General features: G+C 42.1%; 1 protein-coding gene across 1 annotated transcript in view; it reads left to right on the top strand.

The window, feature by feature from the left end:
- Window positions 1-23087, top strand: part of PAPSS1 (3'-phosphoadenosine 5'-phosphosulfate synthase 1) — a 155741-nt gene that overhangs the window by 78803 nt on the left and 53851 nt on the right. The window contains exon 7 of the mRNA XM_040329653.1: window positions 4916-5027. Coding sequence (XP_040185587.1) covers window positions 4916-5027 — 112 coding nt within the window. The remainder of the gene's footprint in view (window positions 1-4915; window positions 5028-23087) is intronic.

The raw sequence follows: 23087 nt of genomic DNA on the forward strand, positions 1-23087 counted from the left end.
AATCAGGCCTGGGCTCCTCTTGCACATAAGGATTCAGTGCGTCAGGCTTCACAATAGCACAGTCTCTTTCCAACAATCAGTGTATCTGTTTGAGCACCAAGCCGGCGGCCCTTGTCCCTAGTCCAGGCCTGTATCAAAAAGTGTGGAAAGGTGGGGGATTCGATCGTCCCCCCCGAGCCCGGGGGGGAAGTAAAGAGGGGGGCCACCACCAGATCAGTCCGGCTTTGCATATACTACATGGTAAAGGTAAACTATAGGGGAGAGGGGGGGCTGGATAGAGAGCCAAGAGTCTCATGTCCCAGGGGTGTCTGCATAGTAACACTGTCATATCCCGCTGCTATCCAGGATATTAGGACCCCCTCTGTGGTAGTATAGGTCCATTCATCCCCCACCTCCCCGACGTAAATGTACTCACGATCACTCATTTACACGTCCATTCCTGCCTTCCCTTCCGATCCATCCATGCTACGGCCGCAGCAGGTGTGTCAAAAAACTGGGCTTTTCCATCTTCCTCCACTCTCAGACGGGCAGGAAACGGCATGGAATATCTGATGTGTAGCACCCGCAGCCTGCGTTTCACTTCCTGAAATTGCGCCCTTTTCTTCTGTACTTCACTGGAAAAATCCGGAAAGACCGCCACGTGACCATTTCCCAGCTTAATATTCCCCTTCTCTCTGGATAGCCGCATAATGGTGTCTCTGTCCCTGAAATTCAGAAACTTTGCAATAAATGTGCGGGGGGGTGCTCCTTCAGGTGGGGGCTTAGCTGGTATCCTATGCGCCCTTTCCACCGCAAACATCACTGAGAATGCTTCCCTTCCATATGTAGTAATAAGGAGGTTTTCCAGGTAGTCGGCTGGTTCTCTGCCCTCTGCTCTCTCTGGCAAACCAATGAACCGCAAATTACAGCGGCGGAGTCTGTTCTCCATTTCATCCTGATGGGAATGAAGCTGGTACACTTGGCGCTTTAATTCCTCCGTTTCCTGCTGTAAGGGGTGCAAAATGTCCTCTGCTGCTCCTATCCGGTTCTCTGCTTCTGTGACCCTGTCTCTCACTGTGGCCAGATCCTGTCTCATAAGAGATATGTCTATTTTTACCTCATCGATTTTGGCTGTTAAGGTGCCCTGAAGCGCTGCGATCGCTTCCAGCACTTTCGCCGTGTCAGCAGCCTGGCGGTCCTCCCCTCGTTCCTCGCCGGCGCCATCTTTGGCCTGGTCCTCGCCTCCGTCATGCCGGAATTTAGCCAGCTTGTCGACCGCTGAGGATGTTTTCTTTGGCGGCGACATACTCTCTCTGTTCCCCGGACCTTCCAGCCGGTGTTAGCGCGGTTAAGTCCCAGGATATACGCGCAATCTGTCAATCAGGATCTACAGCATGAGGAGCTCTGTCTCCACACGTCTCACTCCATTGCCTGCCAGGCCACGCCCCCAGACGTTATTATTTTTAGGGCTGAAAATAATCTTTCGACACTGACTTGGGTGGGTGGCATTGCAGTAACTATTCTGGCCACATCACTAACGATCTCTGGATAAACAAGGATGGCTTCTTCAACAGTAAGTTTTGATGAGCGATCATACTTTTCAACTTCTTTTAGTGCTTTATAAAACTCCTGTTGGAATTTTTTTATTTGGACACTTACTGGTTCTCTAACATGCGTTCCCTGTAAAAGCAGAACACAACACTATGGAAAGTATAAGTATTGCAGCTCCTAATTGTGCGTTGCGTGCCATATAGTGAAGCACATTATAAGCATGCTTCTTCACGGTCACTTAACGTGTTCGTTTTGCGGTTACGTGAGGCACTGCATGCATTGGTCTTTATTCTTACAGTAGAGAAGTCATTAATTATAACTTTTTGTGAATTGGGACATTTAAACTTGCTTTTTTTTTTTTTTATTCCAATCTAAATTTGGTAGGAGTCGGAGTCGGTGCATTGTTTGCCGACTCCGACTCCAGGTACCCAAAATTTCCCCCGACTCCTCGACTCCGACTCCACAGCCCTGCAAAGAACCCCCTAAAATCTCATGACATCTGTTTTTTAGTCATCCCTTTTTAGTTGATTAATAAGACCAACACCAATGCCAGAAAACTGCAGCCTACTGCGTTTTTGAGAGATTGAGACCCAAATAAAAAGTCTAAACGCAGGCACACAGAAAAATGTCCAGAATTAAAACATAGCATTGACCTCAGATTTGCTTGTAACATCTGTTCTTGTATGAAATACTATAATACCGGGTTATGCAAACAGGGCCGGTCGGCCCAGGTTTTGTTCCATCCTTTGTGTGTTTTGCAGGGATAAGAGGGCAAGAGAAAAAAATCACAGGGTTTCAAAGAAATGTGCAAATTACAAATATTAAAAATGATAGGAAACCTACTGCATAAAAAGCGGTAAAAGTGGGAATAGCGCTGTTGATCTCAACCTAAGCTATGGATCATCTTACAGTTGACCTCTACTGATTCTCTGTGCAGTGTAAATGAAGCTTCATAGGCTGCAAGAGTGTAGGTAGATGGCTTGCTCCTTTTAACACCCTCTGATCTACTCAGAAATCAATGCATTCCAAGGGCTTAAAGGTACTACCTGCTGCAAAAAGTCTAGGTACTCCACTTGCCTCAGTACCTGAGCCCAGAAGGGGGTGCAAGATAACCGTGGTACTACCTGGGGGTTCGGCAGGATCTTGCAAAAGAAAAGGGGTGTGTCAACAAGGGTAAGTCCTCAGGTACCATCCAGGGCACATAGAGAGACACACTGTGGGGGATCACAAGGCGTAAACTGGCACAGCGTAGCATTAATATAGTACAGTAAATAGTCCAGGGACACAAAGGTTCCATTCTTCGTGTCTGTCTCTCCCCGTCTCTCTGTCTCTCCCCGTCTCTCTGTCTCTCCCCGTCTCTCTGTCTCTCCCCGTCTCTCTGTCTCTCCCCGTCTCTCCATGTCTCTCTGTCTCTCCCCGTCTCTCTGTCTCTCCCCGTCTCTCTGTCTCTCCCCGTCTCTCTGTCTCTCCCCGTCTCTCTGTCTCTCCCCGTCTCTCTGTCTCTCCCCGTCTCTCTGTCTCTCCCCGTCTCTCTGTCTTTCTGTGTGTGTGTGTGTGTGTGTGTGTGTGTGTCTCTCTCTCTCTCTCTCTCTCTCTCTCTCTCTCTCTCTCTCTCTGTCTTTGTCTCTCTCTATCTTCTTTCTTTTTTGCTTTCTCTCTCGCTCTCTTCCCTCACCTTTTTATATTTACTACTACTTCTTTTCTTACTCAATATAAAATCTCATTCATGCAGTTGGTTTCATCTTTCAGCTAAGAATACTCATGTGCTGCACATGTGTCTCACTAAGAGAGTTGTGTATCAATGACCTGTTTTGATGTATAGTGACAAGTCTGTACAAAGTTTTATTTAAATCGTTTCATTTTTGTAAATCCTCAGTAGAAATCAATAAATTATAAAGTGGAAATCCTTTTATGTGGTATTGAGGATGGTCCAAATTCATTAAAGTGTATGTAAACCCTCACCTTGTAAAACAACTCATTTGGTTTAAATTAGAAGTGAAAGTCAAAACCAGCAATCAACCAGCAACACCCTGGACACCTCCGCCCATTCTGGGCCAAATCATCACCCCTAGCACCAAAGTCAAAAGTCTCGGGGTCATCTTTGACACCCACATGACAATGGATGCACAAATAGGGTCAGTAGTCAGCGAATCTCAACATCTGCTGCGCCTACTACGCAGACTTATCCCATTCATTCTCAAAGAAGACATAGCGGTCGTAGTGGGAACAATTGTGAACTCCAGACTGGACTATGCAAATACCCTTTACCTCGGACTCCCAAAGTACCAAATCACTCGTCTGCAGGTCGTTCAAAACTCGGCCGCCAGACTGGTGACTGGGAAAAAACCCTGGGAATCGATCTCACCCTCACTGAGAACCCTTCACTGGTTGCCAGTAAAAGATAGAATTGCGTTTATAGCACTCTGTCTGATACATAAGTGCATCCATGGGAAGGCCCCCCAATATCTATGCGAAAAAATAGAAGCTCACAACCCCAATCGCGTTCTGCGATCCACTAACCAAAATCTGCTCCAGATACCCAAAGCCAAATACAAGTCCAAAGGAGAGCGAAGATTTGCGCTCCAATGTCCCAGACTATGGAATGCTTTACCAACCAGCATTCGGTTGGAGGAGAATCACTTGACCTCAAAACTCATCTCTTTTGATATCAAAAGAGACAGGAACAGCGAGCGCCCAGAGGTGATTTAGTTTGCATGTGCTGCGCTATACAAGTTCTTCACTCACTCACTCACTCAAAACTTTTTTGTATAGATATAGAAAACATTATGAATACCTTTTTCTCCACTTTTTCATAAGTGATCACATTCTCTCTAAGCTCCTTATGCAGCTGAGATCTGGGGAGGAGAAATGGCAGCATACTGATCTTCCTAAGGCTGTGCAGGAGGGGCACATCAGGACACGTCTGATTATTGCAGGAGAGCAGGCTGAGTTCCCAGAACAGCTAGAGAACTGGCCAAAGTGTGTTCTCCTGCTTAGTGTGGTCAGTTTTTAATAGGAAAGCAGAAGGAACACCATTCATTTCACACAAAGGAAGCAATAGAAAGAGCTACTGGATACTTTTGTACATGGTACATCAGTTTCAGTGCCTTGTTGAGCCATATCTAAAAGGGAAAATATCTGGTCGTGATGACCTTAGCATTTTCATTTCCCTGAGGTTTTGCAAAATCTTCCAAAAACATTGATTGTGCTACACATGTTGCTGCGCATCTCAGAGTGAGAGTTTTAATTCTAGAGCCATAGGGTCATTATTCTGGGTTAACTCTAAAACGTTTTTCTTTTGAATAGGCACATGTACCAAAGTGTCAAATTGCTAAGCACCGTACTTGTTTGCTTCTCCTAATTAGTCTGTTTTTCTCTTGTACAGGTGGACATGCAATGGGTGCAAGTTTTGGCAGAAGGCTGGGCAACACCACTAAATGGCTTTATGAGAGAGCGAGAGTATTTGCAGTGCCTTCATTTTGACTGTCTCTTAGATGGTAAGCACACTCTGAAACTGTTGGTATTAGTTTATTTTTCAGGAGTTTATTATTTTAGGAATCTATCATATAACTTATTATAAAAATTTGTTTGTTTGGATTGAGAGACTGTTGGGTTATACTGCTGCCCACAGGAACATTTAGACACTGGCAAACAAAAAACAGTGACTAGCCTGTTATTGCGCCTCCTGTCAGATTTATACTGGTGTCCTTGGCTGATGGACATATTTTGCCTACTAATAAAAAGTGTAATCTTTTTTTGCTAGATTAGTCCTTGCTTTGCCTAGACTGACTTGGTCACCTTCAATCATCTGAACCTGTTCTGCTTCTAGCAGCCAATTTGTGGGTACCAAGGCATTACCTAGTATGCTGAGCTAAGATGTCCCTGACTTGCTGCATGATTCGTCAGATGCAAGACACATGGGGATCAATACCAGTCTCTCTTTAAAAAAATAAATAAATTGATCACTTGTATTCCTATTACATGGAATGTAAACATCCCTTGTAATAGGAATAAGCATGACAGGTCTTCTTTACAGTGAGATATGGGGTCAATAAGACCCCACATCTCACCTCTAGGCTGGGAAGCCTGAAATAAAAAAAATTATCCTGGCCTCCCAGCCAAGGCGACACTGTTTTTTTTTTTTTTTTTTTTTCTTTTTTTTTTTTTTTTTTTTTTCTTTTTTTTTTTTTTTCACGTCAGACTCTGCTCACATATAGCCGAGAGGTTAGCTCACGGTTCGCCCGCCCTTAGCGTCTCTCTTGCGGCTTCGCATCATTCGTGGGTTTTTTTTTTTTTTTTTTTTTTTTTTCTTCCTCCCCTTTTTTCTTTTCCTCCTTCTTTTTTTTTTGACATTACGAATTCAACATTTTTAAACTATTAGATTAGTATTTTCCCGCTTAACGAATCTAACTTCATTCTTTGATAGCATATCATAATTAGCATATCGTGATTAATCCCCCCCTCTTTTTTCCCCTTTTCCTTTCCTTCTTTCTCTCCCCCCCTTCTCCTCTCCCCCCCCCCTCCCCCCCCCCCCCCCCCCGGATCTGTGTGCCATGCAATCTTCTTTATGGTTTCTCAGCTTTCTGCTTCTATCGTTCCCTGGACGAACTTTTCTGTGGATTTGAACACTTTCCACTTTTCCCAAATCATCCTGTTTTTGTCCTCTTCTCCTAACTCTCTGCAGGCAAGATACTCCATCTCTTCTATATATTCCACCCTTTCTATCCACTCTTTAATTGATGGCCTCTTTGGGTGTAGCCAATTTTTGGGGATCAGAGCCTTAGCTGCGTTTAACAACACTGGGACCAAAGTTGTTCCATATTGTTTTTTTGTTTTTTCAGTTCCGTGAAACAAACAGGTCAGCGGGCTACATAGAATCGTCTCTCCTGTTATTTCTACAATATATTTCAAGATTTCTTTCCAATATTCCTGGATTCTCGGGCAGTCCCACCATATATGTAGCGTTGTTCCTTTTTGTTTACAATTTCTCCAACATAGCTCTGAATTTCTAGGGTGGATCTTATTCATTCTTGATGGGGTCATGTGCCATCGCACCATGCATTTATAATTTGCTTCTATGGTGGTAGTGTCCGCGGCATGGTTATATACTGCACCTATCATTTGTGTTTTATCAATTTTTTTACCAATGTCGCTTTCCCATTTTTCTAAAAAGGGCAATGCTTCCTGGGTCTCGAGTTCTGTTAGTATCCCGTATACCTTTGATATACCGTGTATCAGGGGCTTGTCAATGCTGCATATTTTTTCTATTGGATATAGTGTCTTGTCTTCCCTAATTGGTTGTGGTAGTGTGCTCACAAAATGTTTTAACTGCATATACTCCCATTCACTCATGCTTTGTTCCCCTCCCCCTATTTTTATCTCTTGTCTAAGTTTAATTTTTCCCCGTGTAACAATATCTTTTAATTTTTTCTCCCCTAAGTGTTTTCCAAAGCGTGTTCCGTTACCTGGTGGAAAAAAATTTGTGCCTGCTAATGGGATTAATGGAGAGTTATACTCCCATTTTTCCCGTCTCAATATTGTGTCCCATATCCTAAATACGTTCCTTGTTATGTTGTGTGTGTTCGTGCTAAATTCCCTCATTTTCGGTGGTATCCATACGTTTCTATTTAATAGTGTCCCACTTAATATTTCTTCCATACGTACCCATTTTTTTTGTGTATGTGCGTTTGTCCATTCTACCAACCTAGCTAAGTTTACAGCAAAATAATATCTTTTTATATCGGGGAGCCCCAACCCCCCTCCTTTTTTTTTTCATGCTCAACAATGAATAGCTTACTCTAGCCTTTTTATCTGCCCATATATATTTCAGAATTACTGTTTTAATTACTTTAAAGAAGCTTTGCGGTATTTTTATTGGGAGCATTTGAAGTTTGTATGTTATCTTTGGTAAAATCATCATTTTGAACGCATTAATCTTGCCTATCCAGGAGATATGTTTTTTTGCTAGGTTTTTCAGGTCTTGGTTAATGTCGTTAATTAAGGGGACAAAGTTGGCCGAGTAGAGTTTTTCAACTTTAGATGTAATTTTTATACCCAAGTACGTTATAGCTTCTTTTTCCCATGTAAATGGAAACTCTTTCTGTAGTTCTTCTGCTTCTTTTTTTTCTATCCCCAGATTCAAGATTACCGTTTTTATCGGGTTTATTTTAAAATTTGAAAGTTCTCCATATCTTTTTATTTCCTTTATTACATTAGGGAGAGATACTCTAGGTTTGGTCAGATATAGTAGTATGTCATCCGCGTACGCCGCCACCTTGTGTTCTTCATCTCCCACTCTCACCCCTCCTATCCCCGGGTTTTCCCGGATTTTTGCTAGCAACGGTTCCAGGGCTATTACATATAGGAGAGGTGAGAGCGGGCACCCCTGTCTGGTTCCATTTTCCATGTTGAACACAGATGACACACTCCCATTGACCTTCACCCTAGCCGTCGGGTGACTGTACAGGTTCTTTACCCATTTCATGAACCTTGGTCCCAGGCCTATATTTTGTAAAGTTTCCATCATAAACCCCCAGTCGACTCTGTCAAATGCTTTTTCGGCATCTAAGGACATGAGTACGACTGGGGGTTTCTTTTTCGGGTCTTGTTGTAACAGTAACAGGGTCCTTATACTATTGTCTCTTCCTTCTCTGCCTGCTACAAAGCCCGCCTGATCTGAGTTTATTAATTGCGGCATTAAACCTTTTATCCTGGTTGCTAATATTTTCGCGTATACTTTCAGGTCTGCGTTTAACAGTGCTATTGGACGATAGCTGGAACACAACGTTCCATCTTTTCCCATTTTAGGGATAATAGAAATATTTGCCAAAAGAGATTCTTTTCTTATTTCTTCTTCCTCTCCTATTTTGTTAAAATAGTTACACATCTCTGGGACCAGGAGTTCGCTAAATGTTTTATAATATTTGATCGGCAAGCCATCGGGGCCTGGACTTTTCCCGCACGGGGTTTCCCGGAAGGCTCTATATACCTCTTCTTGAGTTATTGGGGCCTCTAGGGATTCAATGTCATTTTGAGAGATTTTAGGTAATTTCGCTTCTTCTAAGTATTCCCTGATTTTCCTTTTTCTCATCTTTTCTTGCTCTTGTGTTTCCTTGGTTCTTATTGAATATAATGAACTATAAAAAGTCCGAAAGGATTCCGCTATTTCAGACGTCTTATATTTCATATGGCCGTCTTGATTCTTTATTTTTTCGATGTAGTTTTTTTTTTTTTTTTTCCCTGGATATTCTGGCTAAATGTTTCCCAGGTTTGTTCCCCCATTTATACCTCTCCTTTCTAACATTTTTGAATATGTCTCTTGTTTCAATCTTCATCAGATCTCTAAGCTGGGTCCTCTTTACAATAATCTCATGATATATTTCATTTTCTCCTCGTTCTTTATGGATTTGCTCCAAATCAAATAGCTCAGTTGTTAATTTTTTCATGTTTAATTTCCTTATCTTTTTTTTCCCTGCTCCTATTGAGATTAATTTCCCTCTGATGTATGCCTTATGGGCCTCCCAAACGGTAGCTACCCTTACTTCAGGTGTGTTATTAAGGGTGAAATATTGATCCAGATCCATTCTCACTATGTTGTTTACCTCTATATCCTCTATGAGTTCTTCATTCAAGTTCCATGATCCTTTTCTTTGCTCTATTTCTTTGAATCTAATTTCCGCTATTACGGGAGCGTGATCTGAGATTGTAGATACCCCTATTGAAGTTTTGACTACCTCTTCCAATAACTCATGGTCTACCAATATATAGTCCAGTCTTGAGTATGTTCCATGCACGGAGGAATAGTAGGTATAGTCTCTTTTATTTGGATATGTAATCCTCCAGGGATCTATTAAACAGTAGCTATGCATTTTTTTTCTTAGTATTCTAAGCTGTTTAATATTTCGCCTCTGAACCCCGGATGTACTATCCAGTTGATAGTCCATTGAGAGATTGAAATCTCCTGCTAGTATTACATGTCCCAATTTAAAGTCCATTAAGGCATTCAAAATCCCCCTCAGATATTTATGTGGTTGGCTGTTTGGGCAGTAAATATTTGCTAACGTGTATTTTTTCCCTTGGAGTACTCCTTTTAGGAACAGATAACGACCTTCCGGGTCTACTTTCCTATCTTCTACTGTAAAGGAGATATTCTTCCCTATTCCTATGGCGACCCCTTTTGCTCTCTTCTTTGGGGAGTCCCCGTAGTACCAACTAGGAACTGCCCGAGAATACAATCTGACATTAGAGTCCAGCGTTATGTGTGTCTCTTGCAGAAAAACTATTTCAGCGGAATACCTTTCAACTTCTCTTAGTACCATATGCCTTTTTTCAGGGCAACTGAGACCTCTTACGTTGTATGTTAAAAAATTTATGTTTGTCATATTTTTTTTTTTTTTTTTTTTTCCCTCTGTCTTGGGTGTATATGTTCTTTCCTGCTGCATGACACACAGATCTGAATCCCTTTCCCCCCTCTCTAATCTTCCCCTCTCCCTTCCCACCCAAACCCTCCCCTCTCCCTTCCCCCCCGAACTCTTCCTCCCCCTCCCTTCCCCCCCCCCCCCCCTCCCCTCCCCTCGTATCTTGCCCCCTTGTTCTTCATTTGGGGCTTTCTCCCCCCCCACCCCCCCCCCCCCCTTCCCCCAATTCGATCCCTGACCTACTGGTCATTTAGAGCTTTTTCTAATTGGCGCTCCTGGCGCTCTTTTGCTCTTCAGGCTGAGGTGGAGTTCTATTTTAGCCCGGTCTCCTATCTCCCTATACTGGGGGACTGGTGAAGAAGCGCTTTCTGGGTCTCCCCCCTCCCCCGTCCCACTCCGGTGGCTTACTAAGTGAAGGGGTGTTCTAAGGGTCTCCCCTCTCCCCCATCCCCTACTAGTTGCTTACTGTCTTAGCCCCTCCCGCCCCCCCCCCCCACCCTCCCCCCTCTCCCCCCCCCCCTTCTCCGGCAGACAAGATCATTAGTGATTTTTTGGTATTGGGATGCCTAAGCTATTACAGAATTCTGGTATTTCCTCGATGAACCTCAGTCTTGCCGAAGTCCCGTTTTTCCTCCCTATCAAGCATGCTGGGAATCCCCAGTTGTACTGAATGTCTTGCTCTTGTAGGATCCCCAACAATGGTTTTAAACTTCTTCTTCTTTTTAACGTCTCTTGGGACAGGTCTTGGTAAATTTGGATATTATGATGATCATATTCCAATGGCGACTTCCCTCTCAGGTTTCTCCAAAGTTGGTTTTTCTCTTCCCAACTTTCAAATCGCACAATGATATCTCTTGGATAATCCTGTGATCTCTCTCTGGCTCGTCTTATCCTATGCGCTCGTTCTATTCTTAAGGGGGTCGTTATTTCTCTTTCTAATATTGGGTTACAAATTTTCCTTATTATTTCTGGCAAGTCCTCAGTTTGTGCGGTATCAGGGACTCCGCGTATTCTAATGTTCTTCCTTCTATCTCTATTCTCCTGATCTTCTACTTTATACGCCTGTTCTCGTTGATTAATTTTTAATGCTTTTATTTCATCTTCTAGTTTTTTAACTGAGGTTACATTTGAGTCGACTTTTTTCTCTACTTCTTCAACTCTTTCCAATATATGCCCCATATTTTTCTCCATTCTTTCCATTTGCGATTTGATTGATCTTTCTAGGGCAGCAAACATTCCCTCCATTTCCATTTTTGTTGGTAGGAGTGTCATATCCTGGGTTTCTTCTTTATTTCCCTGTTCTAATTCACTCTCTCCATCATGGTCAGATCTAGTCTCTAAGAATGTTTCTGAGAGTGTTTCCAAGTCTGCCAGTGTGTTAGTAGCCCCTTTTTTCTTGTCTCTCTTCTTATCTTTTTCTACCTGGCTTCCTCTACCCGTTGGTAGTTTTTCAACGGGCTGGTTATCTCCGTTTGTCCCATGTGTCACAAATTTACACATCGGGCCTGGGCTTTGACTTAACCGGGGAGCCTTTGGGATTGCCCCCCCTTTCGCTCCCCTTCCCCTTGTGGTCATCTTACACCCCTCTTGGTTTTACAGTAATCTTGTTTACAACCGCTCTTTACTGTGCCCGTGTTGCGCCCATGATATGACAACCAGAGGTTTATAGACGTTTTGTGGTAATTTCGTTTTGGGCCAGGGGGGCAAACCAGTCTATGTGATCCCCCTTTCTCTCTCTAGTAGAGGGGAGAAAAAAAGGAAAGGAAAAAAAAGGGGAAAAAAAAAAAAAAAAAAAAGGGGGGGGGGGGGGGGGAAGGACAGAGGAAAAAAAAAAAAAACAGAGCTCCGAGAGGTTTTTCTGTTTTTTTGAGGTTACAGAGCTGGCAGGGAGTTTTGGGGATAATAACCCAAGAGGATCCTACTGAGTCCGTCACTTGGATTGGTCTCACGTCTACACAGCACTTTTCTACTGAGTTGAGCTACACTTTTTTTTCTTTTTTTTTTTTCTCCTTTAACCGATGTTTCCCCTCTTTCTTCCTTTCTTCCAATGCCTATCAAAGCACTCTTTTTTATCTCAGTGTATTTCCTTCAATAAGGTATTGCTGTGAGCCATGAGGCTTACATCCGGCTGGCAGGCTTTTCAAGCGTGTTTCTCACGAAATCTTGGGTGCCACATAAATATATATCCAGTATGCCATTCAGCTGTTCAAGTTGCCTATAACATTTATTCGCGGGCACCCACTACTGCCTGTTTATTCTGTCTGGAGCTTTCTCAAAGTATAATATAAATTGATTATCCAAGTGTCCCAGTGCCCAAATGTCCAAGTGTCCGCATTATCGGTATAGACAATAGAAATAGAAAAATTAACAAGGGAGGTGACCTCCGACAGACAAATATAGTTTATCCACCCTGGTAGTTATCTTACTAAGCACTTGTCGCTTCTGTCACCAATTTCTTATCTTCATCCCAATCTCATAAGAAACATTACCACCTCTATTGCAGGTATCTCATTAATATCAGTTCGTGAGAAAAGCGTTGTACTCACCGCTTTGATGAATATGGTGTGCTCACAGGTCCATTGATTTTGAAAAAAAAAACTTTGAAGAGAAGGCTGGTGTAATATTTTTAAATCTTACCCGCTTGTTGGTGATCTTCTAGGAGCCAGCTCCTTACTTACACACATCTCTTTCTTTTAATTTACTTTGAGTTACTTGAGCTACGAGGTGCTGGGTTTCATTTCTGTCAGCTTCTGCTCCCCATGTGGGGGCCCGCATACCGCGGTCCACAGCGACTTAGTACAGCTGCACGCGTACCCCAGAGAACGGGGGAGGGGGGGCCGCCGAGCGCACGAGCTGCTCTGCTCTCACGAAGGGCTCGGTTCACCTCGCTTCCCTCCCTGCAGCCCCTCCCGCTCTGTGTGTTCTGTGTGTTTGGGCTTTACGAGCGCCGTCCTCACCGCTCTGCGCTGCAAGCCTCAATCACCGCAGCACAGGAAGAGCCGTGCACGCCGTCCACGCTGCAGGCCAGGAGACTCTCAGGCAGCCGGGATCCGAAAGTAGGGGGTAAGTTTACAGCACAGGGACAGCATCTCTGAGCCGAGGGGGGGAGGTGATCAAGCGGGGAGAGGTCCGGGCCCCTCGCTTCCCTTCACGGCTCCACGGTCAGCGCAGGGCTGGAGAGCGAGGGCTCCCGTCTAGCAGCTCCTCCACTCCGACCGCGCCATCCCTAGACTCCTCCCTCTCCGCCTTCTAAACCCCTACCTGTTGATGTTGCTGTGCGACACTGTTTTTTGAATGCAGAGGCTGGGTGTGACGTCGTAACATTGCGCCCGGCCTCTGAACGATCAAATGGACCTCGCAACCATCTTGTCCACCGGAAATCTCTATGGTAAGCATCTGGGGCCAGCGGATCTGTTCTCCGACTCACCGATCGCATCGGTGAGTCGGTAGAAGCACCGGAGGGGGGACATCCCCTCTCGCCAGCCCGTAAGAATGATCAAGCGGCGGAACAGCCACTATGATCATTCTTACGGTGCACAAAATCGCTGGCTCTAAAAGGCGATATCTGAATGATGCCTTTAGCTGCAGGCATCATTCAGATATCCCAGCTTAAAGTCAAGGATGTCCATGGACGTCCGTCCGGTAGGAAGTGGTTAAAGTCGGGAATCAGATGGTGAGTAATCCAGGGCTTCTACAGTTTTTCTTAGGGTGGCAGTTTATCTAGTATGAATTGCTTGAGTGATTCTATGTTTCGTCGCTAGTATAAATAATGAAGTGGTTTTCATGCTTTCGCAATGGTTTGTTTGGCTGCCGTGGTGACAAAAAGTAAAAGTAGCTGCTGACTTTTAATATTGGGACACTTGCCTATCCTGGAGTCCAGCCATGTTGGCACCCCAGCCGATGTTTCCATCAGCTGTCGGGTGCTGCCACCACCATTGCCAGTAAGGGAACCTGGAAGTGAAGCCTTCACTGCCATGTCCCTACTGCGCATGTGCAAAGTGTGCTGTGCTTCCCTTACTAGCCCGACAGCAGGGGAAAGAGGAAGGAGCCAGACTTCTGATGTACTTTGCCGCAGCGATGTCCGACAGAAGTGGGGACAAGGTACCTGTGAAACACAGGTACCGGAGGAAGCAGAATATTGTAAGTTCCACTTTCGGGTGGAACTCTGCTTTAAATCAGTCATGGGTTTGTGGTTCAGGAGCGCCAGTGTTGGGTCAGTTGTCGGTCAGGTATCAAAAAGCTTCAAACGAACCCAAATACTTCAGACCAGAAGGTGCGTACAGTGGGCACAATGCCATAATGTATGCTTCATGGCTCTATTCACTTTATTCGCTTAAATGATTTGAATTTGGCAGCGATATTGCCTACCAAAATGGATAGGATAATTTTTACTGCAGTCTTTCAGTGTGAAACCATGTGTACACTCCTGTCCTGGGGAGGGTAAAACTGGCTCAACTGCCCCCCCTTTTTTTTTTCTGTCCCACAACCGCAAATCTAAACTAAGCCTGAGGCAAAAAAATCCTGTTTTGTATTAGAACGAGAAGTTGTGGAGAGTGTTTTAACATGTTATAAATTTTAGAAATTCGCTTTATTTTTTTCTGTTGAGAAACAGTATTAAGTACATACTTTAAAATTACTGACACCAAAGGTTTGCTAAACAGCTGTAAATGCATGTCTTACTTGCTCTCTTTTTTCACACTTGATAAGTAGAGAACAGTACTCAATCAGTCATTCTGAATGTCATTGGAAAACACTTCAGTTCTGTTCCCTTCTCATTTAGACATGCTTTGAATAACTGATATTCAAATAGCATGACACTTAAACCCCAGAGCAAAGGAGTAGTAATACTTCATTTATTCTCATTTCTTTGAAGTTGCGGAGTGTGAGTCTCACTAGAATGTCTGATATCAGTCTACACTTCCTTTTGACTTATGTAAACTTGGAAAGATGTGTGGATTTTTTTTTTTGGTTCCAGTAAAATGTAGACCTTAATATATTTAACTGTCTGGTCATATGCATGTTATAAATTAATTATGGAGGTTTATTATATTATGTACATCCTTTACATACTGTATGTTTCATATTATTAAGCTAGCTCGTCACCATTGGTCAAAGATCTGTAAGATGTAAATATGTGTAGAAAAATTATAGATTAAAATAGACAAGAAAAGGCTTACTGAGCTTTAACAAAAAAAAGAAGCAGCAGAAATAACTATAATAAAGGAAAAAAACTGCTTTTGTTGCAATACTGGCCTTCAATCCAAAGTTGTCCTCTGCAGTGATTCGTTTATTTTCGAACATTAAGTTGCGCTAGTCTCTAACAAATAAATATAGTGAAACGTTGAAAAACTTAAAAAAATTAATGTCATATATGAAATCCATCAAATAAAAGACGAAAGATTGTTGTGAAGCTGACAAACGATGCACCCAAAGAATGTGATAGGGAAAAAGATGACCACCACTACACTGCTGCTTACCAACTTCCAATGATCTCCTATCACGGGATCACAAGCACTTTCGGCTTAATACCCAGCCGGGCCTTTGAGACCATTGCTGTGTGTACCAAAGGCCCAGCCTGGGTATTAAGCCGAAAGTGCTTGTGATCTCCCGTGATAGGAGATCATTGGAAGTCGGTAAGCAGCAGTGTGTGTAGTGGTGGAAGACATCTTTTTCCCTATCACATTCTTTGGGTGCATCGTTTGTCAGCTTCACAACAATCTTTCGTCTTTTATTTGATGGACTTAATTTAATTTTTTCAACGTTTCACTATATTTGTTAGAGTCTAGCGCTACTTAATGTTTGAAAGGTGTATGTTTTGTGTGTATCTAACAAGAAGTGAGAACTTGTGCAGCTTGTTTTTTCACATTGTTTATTTTGTATTTATATAATTTTTTTGATAGCGTGGTAATTTTAATTTAATTTACCACCAATTAATTTCTACCACCAGTTGTTTTCAGTCTTTTCGGTTGGATGACAGCAAATGCCAATCAACCCACTTCATCACACATCCTGAGCTGAGAGCATTACTGCATATTACATAAATGGCATACACCTAGAGTAAGGACATTTTGTCAAAGCTGCACAGTTTATTTTATCTAAGGCACCCCTTAGCTGCAGAAGCAGTTTTTCGTAAAGGTGAATAAATCCTTTATTTTTTATCACACCAGGATGGATAACTTGGCTTTATATTAACATTTAACTATAGATCAACTTTGAGGTCCTTGCATAACATTCCTGCTTCACTTGTCTACTTTACACGTGGCTACATTTTGGGAAAATATTCCTTCTTCCTGTAAACATATCTCCAAAGTCTGGTCTTCCCTTGACAGCCACTTTCATTATGCATGTGGCAGATTGCCTTCTCACTGACCTGTGGTTTCTATGTTTTAGCTAGCTGTAGAGGGAGCCAGCCACAAATCTGCAAACCTATCCACCAAACTGTCAAGCCTCGTACACACACACGGTTTTCTCGGCAAAAACCAGCAAGAAAACTGCTGACAGAGCTTTCTTGCCGAGTAAACCGTGCGTGTGTACGAGGCTCCGAGATTTCTCATCAAGAAAACTGTCCAGAATCTAGACGAGAAAAAAAGAGACCCTGCTCTCTATTTTCTCGTTGTGATTCTCGGTAGTGTTTTCCTGTAGAGAAACCCGAGCATCTGTATATTTGCCTGTTGCCATGGAAACCAGCGCATGCTCGAAATGACTTTGACGCATGCGTGGTAGCTTCCAAGGCATAGGTAGGGTGAAGCAAGATGGTGACGACGGCATCGAATGTGACGAGCGCATGCTCGTTGTAGTCGATGACGTCACCACGTTCGTGCCATTCAAAAGAACGGCGGTTCTTTTGAATGGTGTGTCTGTACACTCGGCCGGCAAGAGATTCTTGCCAGGAATCTCGTCAGGAAAAACAACGTTTTTTTCCTGACAAGAATTCGGGCCGTGTGTATAGGGCTTCAGGACTAGTTTCACAATTTAGAAAGTCCGAACACCACTCTATATTAACATGTTATAAGCTTTTCAGGGTGCTTAAAGGACAGCTGTACCTTTTTGGTATAAGTTGACCATTAAAGCATGCCTCCGCCTTCCTGAGTGCAGCCCACTTGGGGAAATGCTTACCTTTGTCTTCAATCCAGGGAAATTCACTGTGCGTCCTTATCCAAAGCCACACACTCTTGCTTCAGAATGTGCCCTCACCTTGTTATCCTGTGTATGCATGCTGTGGCCCCTATTCTTTCCCAAGCAGAGCCACCAGCTGTCTCTGGAGGAAAGAATGGGACCTTGCCAAATATGCACAGGATGAAGAGGACCTGGCAGGGATGCTTTCTGAAGATAGCATGACTTGGGGTAAAGGTGGAATGCAGACATATGTTAATATTGGACCAGGCTGCATTCGGGTGGAAGTGGCTTTAAAGCACAATTTGTGCCAAGGTCCAGGCAAACTGAGAAGCTTTGGGGCCTGAGTTTCTGTTTAGCTTGTCTATTTTTTTTTTGTTCATTTCTTTAATGTCGTGGTCCCTTTTCAGGTATGCAGTCATACATTGCATGCACTTCTATCTGTAACAGTGCTTTTCAAAGCTCACAAATAGTAATAATACATGGCAGCCCAAAGCCCCCTGGCTCCTAGGCCCCATAGCGGCTTTGTTCTCTGTGCTAAAAACACACTTGGCTAATGCTGTAGAAAAAAAGGTTATCTAGGCCTAAAATGATCACAGACTACATAAGACGCCTGAATGAAATGTTTTAAAATGTATAACACATTTATTGAACAGGACTAGGATTTATTCTATGTGAGGTAGCAAAAGCAGAGCCAATATATATTTTATTTTACAGCTGGCAAGATCCTATTTTTCCTCACTAGTTTGTCCAGCCTCGCTTCATCTGTTTCTCTTGACTGTACCGTCACATCAAACAATATTGTAATCCGTGTAAAAGCCACTTTACAGTAAAAGAGAATGAGGTCAGATGCTGAGTGCTCACCATCATATTGATTGTATTCTGGCACGGTAAAAGTTCCCAGACACCTCATTCTTCCTCACTTGTGCCTGTCTCAGAAAGGAGCACCCTCCCTTCAATTCTTTGACCCAAAAGCCTGCTTTTTCACATGTAGCGGGATTTTTCTCTGAGGCACAACATAATATTAAGACATGAAAGTGCTTTATATGTGAATGCACTAATGATTTTTACGTGTCTTTGTTCCAGTATGATGTGTAGGGGGAAAATGATGTACAGAATAGTTTACAGAGGCACATCCTTTATATACTATTAGCTAGATTCACGTAGGGCGGCGTATGTTTGAGGCGGTGTAACGTATCGTATTTACGCTACGCCGCCGTAAGTTAGAGAGGCAAGTGCTGTATTCACAAAGCACTTGTGTCCTAAGTTATAGGGTAGCGTAAATGTGCCGGCCTAAGCGCGCCTAATTCAAATTGTGAAGAGGTGGGCGTGTTTTATGCAAATGAATCGTGACCCAGCTTGATTGACGAACGGCGCATGCGCCATCCGTGGACATATCCTAGTACGCATGCTCCAAATTACGCCGCAAAGACTTATTGGTTTCGACGTGAACTAAAATTACGCCCAGCCCCATTCACGATTGACTTGCGCAAACGATGTAAAAATTTCAAAATTCGACGCGGGACCGACGTCCATACTTCGGCGCATCTTTACTGCGACGGGCAAGCGTACGTTCGTGAATTGGCGTATCTCGCTGATTTATGCATTCTAGGCGTAAATCAGCGTTCACGCCCCTAGCGGCCAAAAGATTGGACCCTGAAAAGTTTGTGAGGACACATCTCCCCTGGGGCATCTTCTCTATGACCCTACCCCTTCCTTTAAGTTGTTTTGTGCTACTGTCTGTAGGTGATGGACCTCTTCTTCTTTGTAGATAAACCAGCTTTACTAGTTTTATTATTTTTTCTTTATTATTTTTACTAAGATTCTTCAATTAACTGTCACTGTCTTCTAATGCCTACATAGAAGTAGTATATCCGGGTCAGAACAACCTTGGGAACCACACCCAGATCCTATTGTGTGGGGACAGTCTGAAATATTGCTTTAGGTACTGGATCTTGTGTAAAGTGCTCACGTTGGCACTTGGTTCAATGAGTTAAGTTGGCCATAGGGTGCTATACAGGTCCAGTGCTGTCATCCATCACATTGAAATCAAGTCCCTGAAGACCAATTAGGAGGGTATTCCCACCGTGGTAGGCAAAGCCTGGACTTTACATATGTTCCAGCATCATAAATCCTAAGTGGGGTGCTGACCTTGGCACTTGGTACAATATGATGTTAGCCACAGGGTGCTATACAGGTCCAAGACTGTGGCCCATCACAATGAAACCCAGTCTTTGAAGACTGCTTTGGGGGTTATGCTCACCATAATGGACAAAGCCTGGATTTTAAATGTAAGCATGGAGCGCTCACATTGGCACTTGATGCAAAACGTTGAGTTAGTCTGGTGTGTATTACAATCATTTTGAGGCCCATAACAATGTTTATCTAACTAAGCCACGATATCCATTTTCTTTCTGCTTAGACAAAGGAATAATCTGTAAATTTCACTGAGATTTGCATTGTTATTGAATATCCCTGTACTCAAAAAGGAATATGTACATCCTGTGCATGCAACCCTTGCACATACTGGCCATGGATACTTTTTATGCCTTCATTCCTTGCAAATACTTGGCTATACAGTTGTGCTCAAAAGTTTGCATACCTTAGCAGAAGTTGTGAATTTTTCGCATTAATATTGAAAACATGACTGATCATGCCAAAAAAACTGTCTTTTATTTAGGGATAGCATTTACATGAAGCCATGTATTATCGCATAGTTTTTTGGATGTTTTTTAAATCATAACAGAAATCACCCAAATGGCCCTGATAAAACGTTTACATACCCTGGAATGTTTGGCCTTGGTACAGACACAGAAGGTGGCACACACAGGTTAAAATTATAATTAAAGGTTAATTTCCCACATTTGTGGCTTTTTTAATCACAATTAGTTTCTATGTATAAATAGTCAAAGAGTTTGTTAGCTCTCACTTGGATGCACTAAGCAGGCTAGACACTGAGCCATGAGGAGGTAGAAAAGAACAGTCAAAAGAACTGCGTAACAAGGTAATGAAGCTTTACAAAGAGGGAAAAGGATATAAAAAGATATCCAAAGCTACTGCAGAATTTATCCGGCTGCTTCTGTCTTCTGTCACATTATCAATAAACACCAATGACCCAGTGCCACTGGAAGCCATGCCATCACACTGCCTCCACCATTTTTCACATATGACATTGTTTTCTTTTTGGAGCATGAGCTGTTCCAAGCCTTCTCCACAATTTTTTCTTCCCATCATTCTGGTACAGATTATTCTTGGTTTCATCCTTCCAAAGAATGCTTTTTTAGAACTGGTATTTTTTTTATTTTTATTTTTGCAAAGTCTAATCTGGCTTTTCTATTCTTCAGGCTTATGAATGGTTTGCACCTTGTGGTGAACCTTCTGTATTTGCCCTTGTGAAGTCTTCTCTTGATTGTGGACTTTGACAATGATAAGCCCGCCTCCTGGAGAGTGTCCTTCGCTTGTCTGGGTGTTGTGAATGGGTTTTTCTTTACCATAGAGAGGATCCTGCGATCATCCACCACTGTTGTATTCCGTGGATGTACAGGCCTTTTTATGTTGCTGAGCTCACCAGTGCGTTCTTCTTTCCTCAGAATGTACCAAACTGTTGATTTGGCCACTCCTAATGTTGCTGATATCTCTCTGATGGATTTGTTTCATTTTTGAAGCCTTACAATGGCTTGTTTCACTTGTGTGGACAGCTACTTTGAACGCATAATGTAGGCTCACAGCAATAGATTCCAGTTGCAAATGCCACACTTGGAATCAACTCCAGACCTTTTTACCTGCATAATTTATTAAGAAATAACAAAGGAGTAGCCCACACCGGACCATGAAACGGCTTTTGATTTAATTGTAAAATTACTTTTGGTCCCTTGAAAAAGGGGGATAGCTATTCTTACGAGCTGTAATTCCTAAACCGATTGAGTGTACATAGCCTTGAATTAAACCCGAGCGTGCGCACTTTCAGCCCATATACATTTTATATAACTATAGCTGAAAATGTTTCGGTAAATACCTGAAAAATCTAAAATTGTGCCCATGTACCTAACTGTATTTGTATTCCTCTAGGAGCAACATCAACTTGTACAAATGTATGCAAAAATGTTCTACTTTTTGCACAGCCATGCACAGTTATTCATGTATGCGGGTGGCTGTACTCAGCATTTGGTCTTTTGGGATGGGAAATATGCCTGGAATTGATTTTGCACAGGCTCGGTCTCCCACGTGCAAAAACCTTATAGAAATTTAGACACAGCAAAGCCGTATACTCTTCAGGTGTACTCTCTATGGGCACACTATATTGTAAAACTATTTTAGATCAAACTAGGATGTATGCAATGAGATCCTGTGCTTTTTGTGTAGTATTACAAAGCTACACCATACTTTTAAAACCTAAATGTGCAAAAAAGAGGTACAGCAAAGCAACATAATGAAATTAGTTTTGCTTTCAAAGTCCTGAAATTTTAACAAACCTAACCTAATTCAATAAAAATTCCACATTCGAAAAAAAAGAAAAACTGTCAAAATGAGCAATTTAGATGAAATGCATACTTGCATTTATCTAGTAATCTCTTATTTTTTTCACATAACAATGAACTTTATAAAGAATTCCTTGTGCGTGAGATTCAGCTTTCCAGATTTCTCTTAACTATTATGAATTACCATTATAAACCGAGTATTCAAGTATTTGAATTCAAATTCAGTAATAGTTAAGATGTGGTTTCACAAAGAAGCAAAACATTTCCATGTTCTCTTGTCTTTTTTTTTTTTTACTTTGGCTATAGGGTAAGTTCTTAAAACATCTGTCCAGCAATCCTCTGTATGGTTAGTTTTATATTAAAGGACTTATTTAATTGTCAGCAGTTTTTTCATGATTTTTGCTTGGCTAATTTTAATACAAAATATTTTGTGCAATTGAAGCAGAAAAACAACCAATTGGTCCACAAAGTCTGTCCCTTTTTTATTATTATTTATATTCATATATATATATATGTTTGAGAGCTGATTCTCAATTTTTCTGACAACAAAAGTTCTTGTTGGAAATTCCGATCGTCTGTATGCAATTCTGACGCACAAAAATCCTACGCATGCTCGGAATCAATTCTATGCATGCTCGGAATCATTGAACTTAATTTTTCTCGGCTCGTCATAGTGTTGTACGTGACCGTGTTCTTGACGTTCGGAATTTTCTACAACATTTGTGTGACCGTGTGTATGCAAGACAAGTTTGAGCGAACATTCCGTCTGAAAAAATCCACGGTTTTGTTGTCAGAATGTCCGATCGTGTACTTCATGTACACAGGATGTTTTTACTACCTCTCCTGAATGATTTAACTTGACAGATGATAACCCATGTTTAAAACGTAACAGTGAGAGACCGATTTAAAAAAAGTAATAAATTGATTTGCATTTTAACCACTTCCAGACCTTAGGTGTTTTTCAGATTTGGTGTTTGCAAGACTAAAACATTTTTTTCTGCTAGAAAATTACTTAAAACCCCCAAACATCATATATATTTTTTTTCTAACACCCTAGAGAATAAAATAGTGGTCATTCCAATACTTTTTGTCACACCGTATTTGCGCAGCGGTCTTACAAGCGCACTTTTTTTGGAAAAAATTAACTTTTTTGAATTAAAAAATAAGACAACAATAAATTTGGCCCAATTTTTTTATATATTGTGAAAGATAATGTTACGCCGAGTAAAATGATACCCAACATGTCACGCTTAAAAATTGCGCCCGTTCGTGGCATGGCGTCAAACTTTTACCCTTAAAAATCTCGATAGGCGATGTTTAAAAAATTCTAGAGATTGCATTTTTTGAGTTAGAGTAGGCCTAGGGCTAGAATTATTGCTCTCGCTCTAACGATCGCGGCGATACCTCACTTGTGTGATTTGAACACCGTTTTCATATGCGGGCGCTACTCGCGTATGTTTTCTTATTTATTTTTATTTATTTTATTACTTTTTACACTGAACAAAAAAAAAAATTGATCACTTTTATTCCTATTATAAGGAATGTAAAC

This window comes from Rana temporaria, chromosome 1, assembly GCF_905171775.1.
Source record: "Rana temporaria chromosome 1, aRanTem1.1, whole genome shotgun sequence".
Classification (NCBI taxonomy): Eukaryota; Metazoa; Chordata; class Amphibia; order Anura; family Ranidae; genus Rana; species Rana temporaria.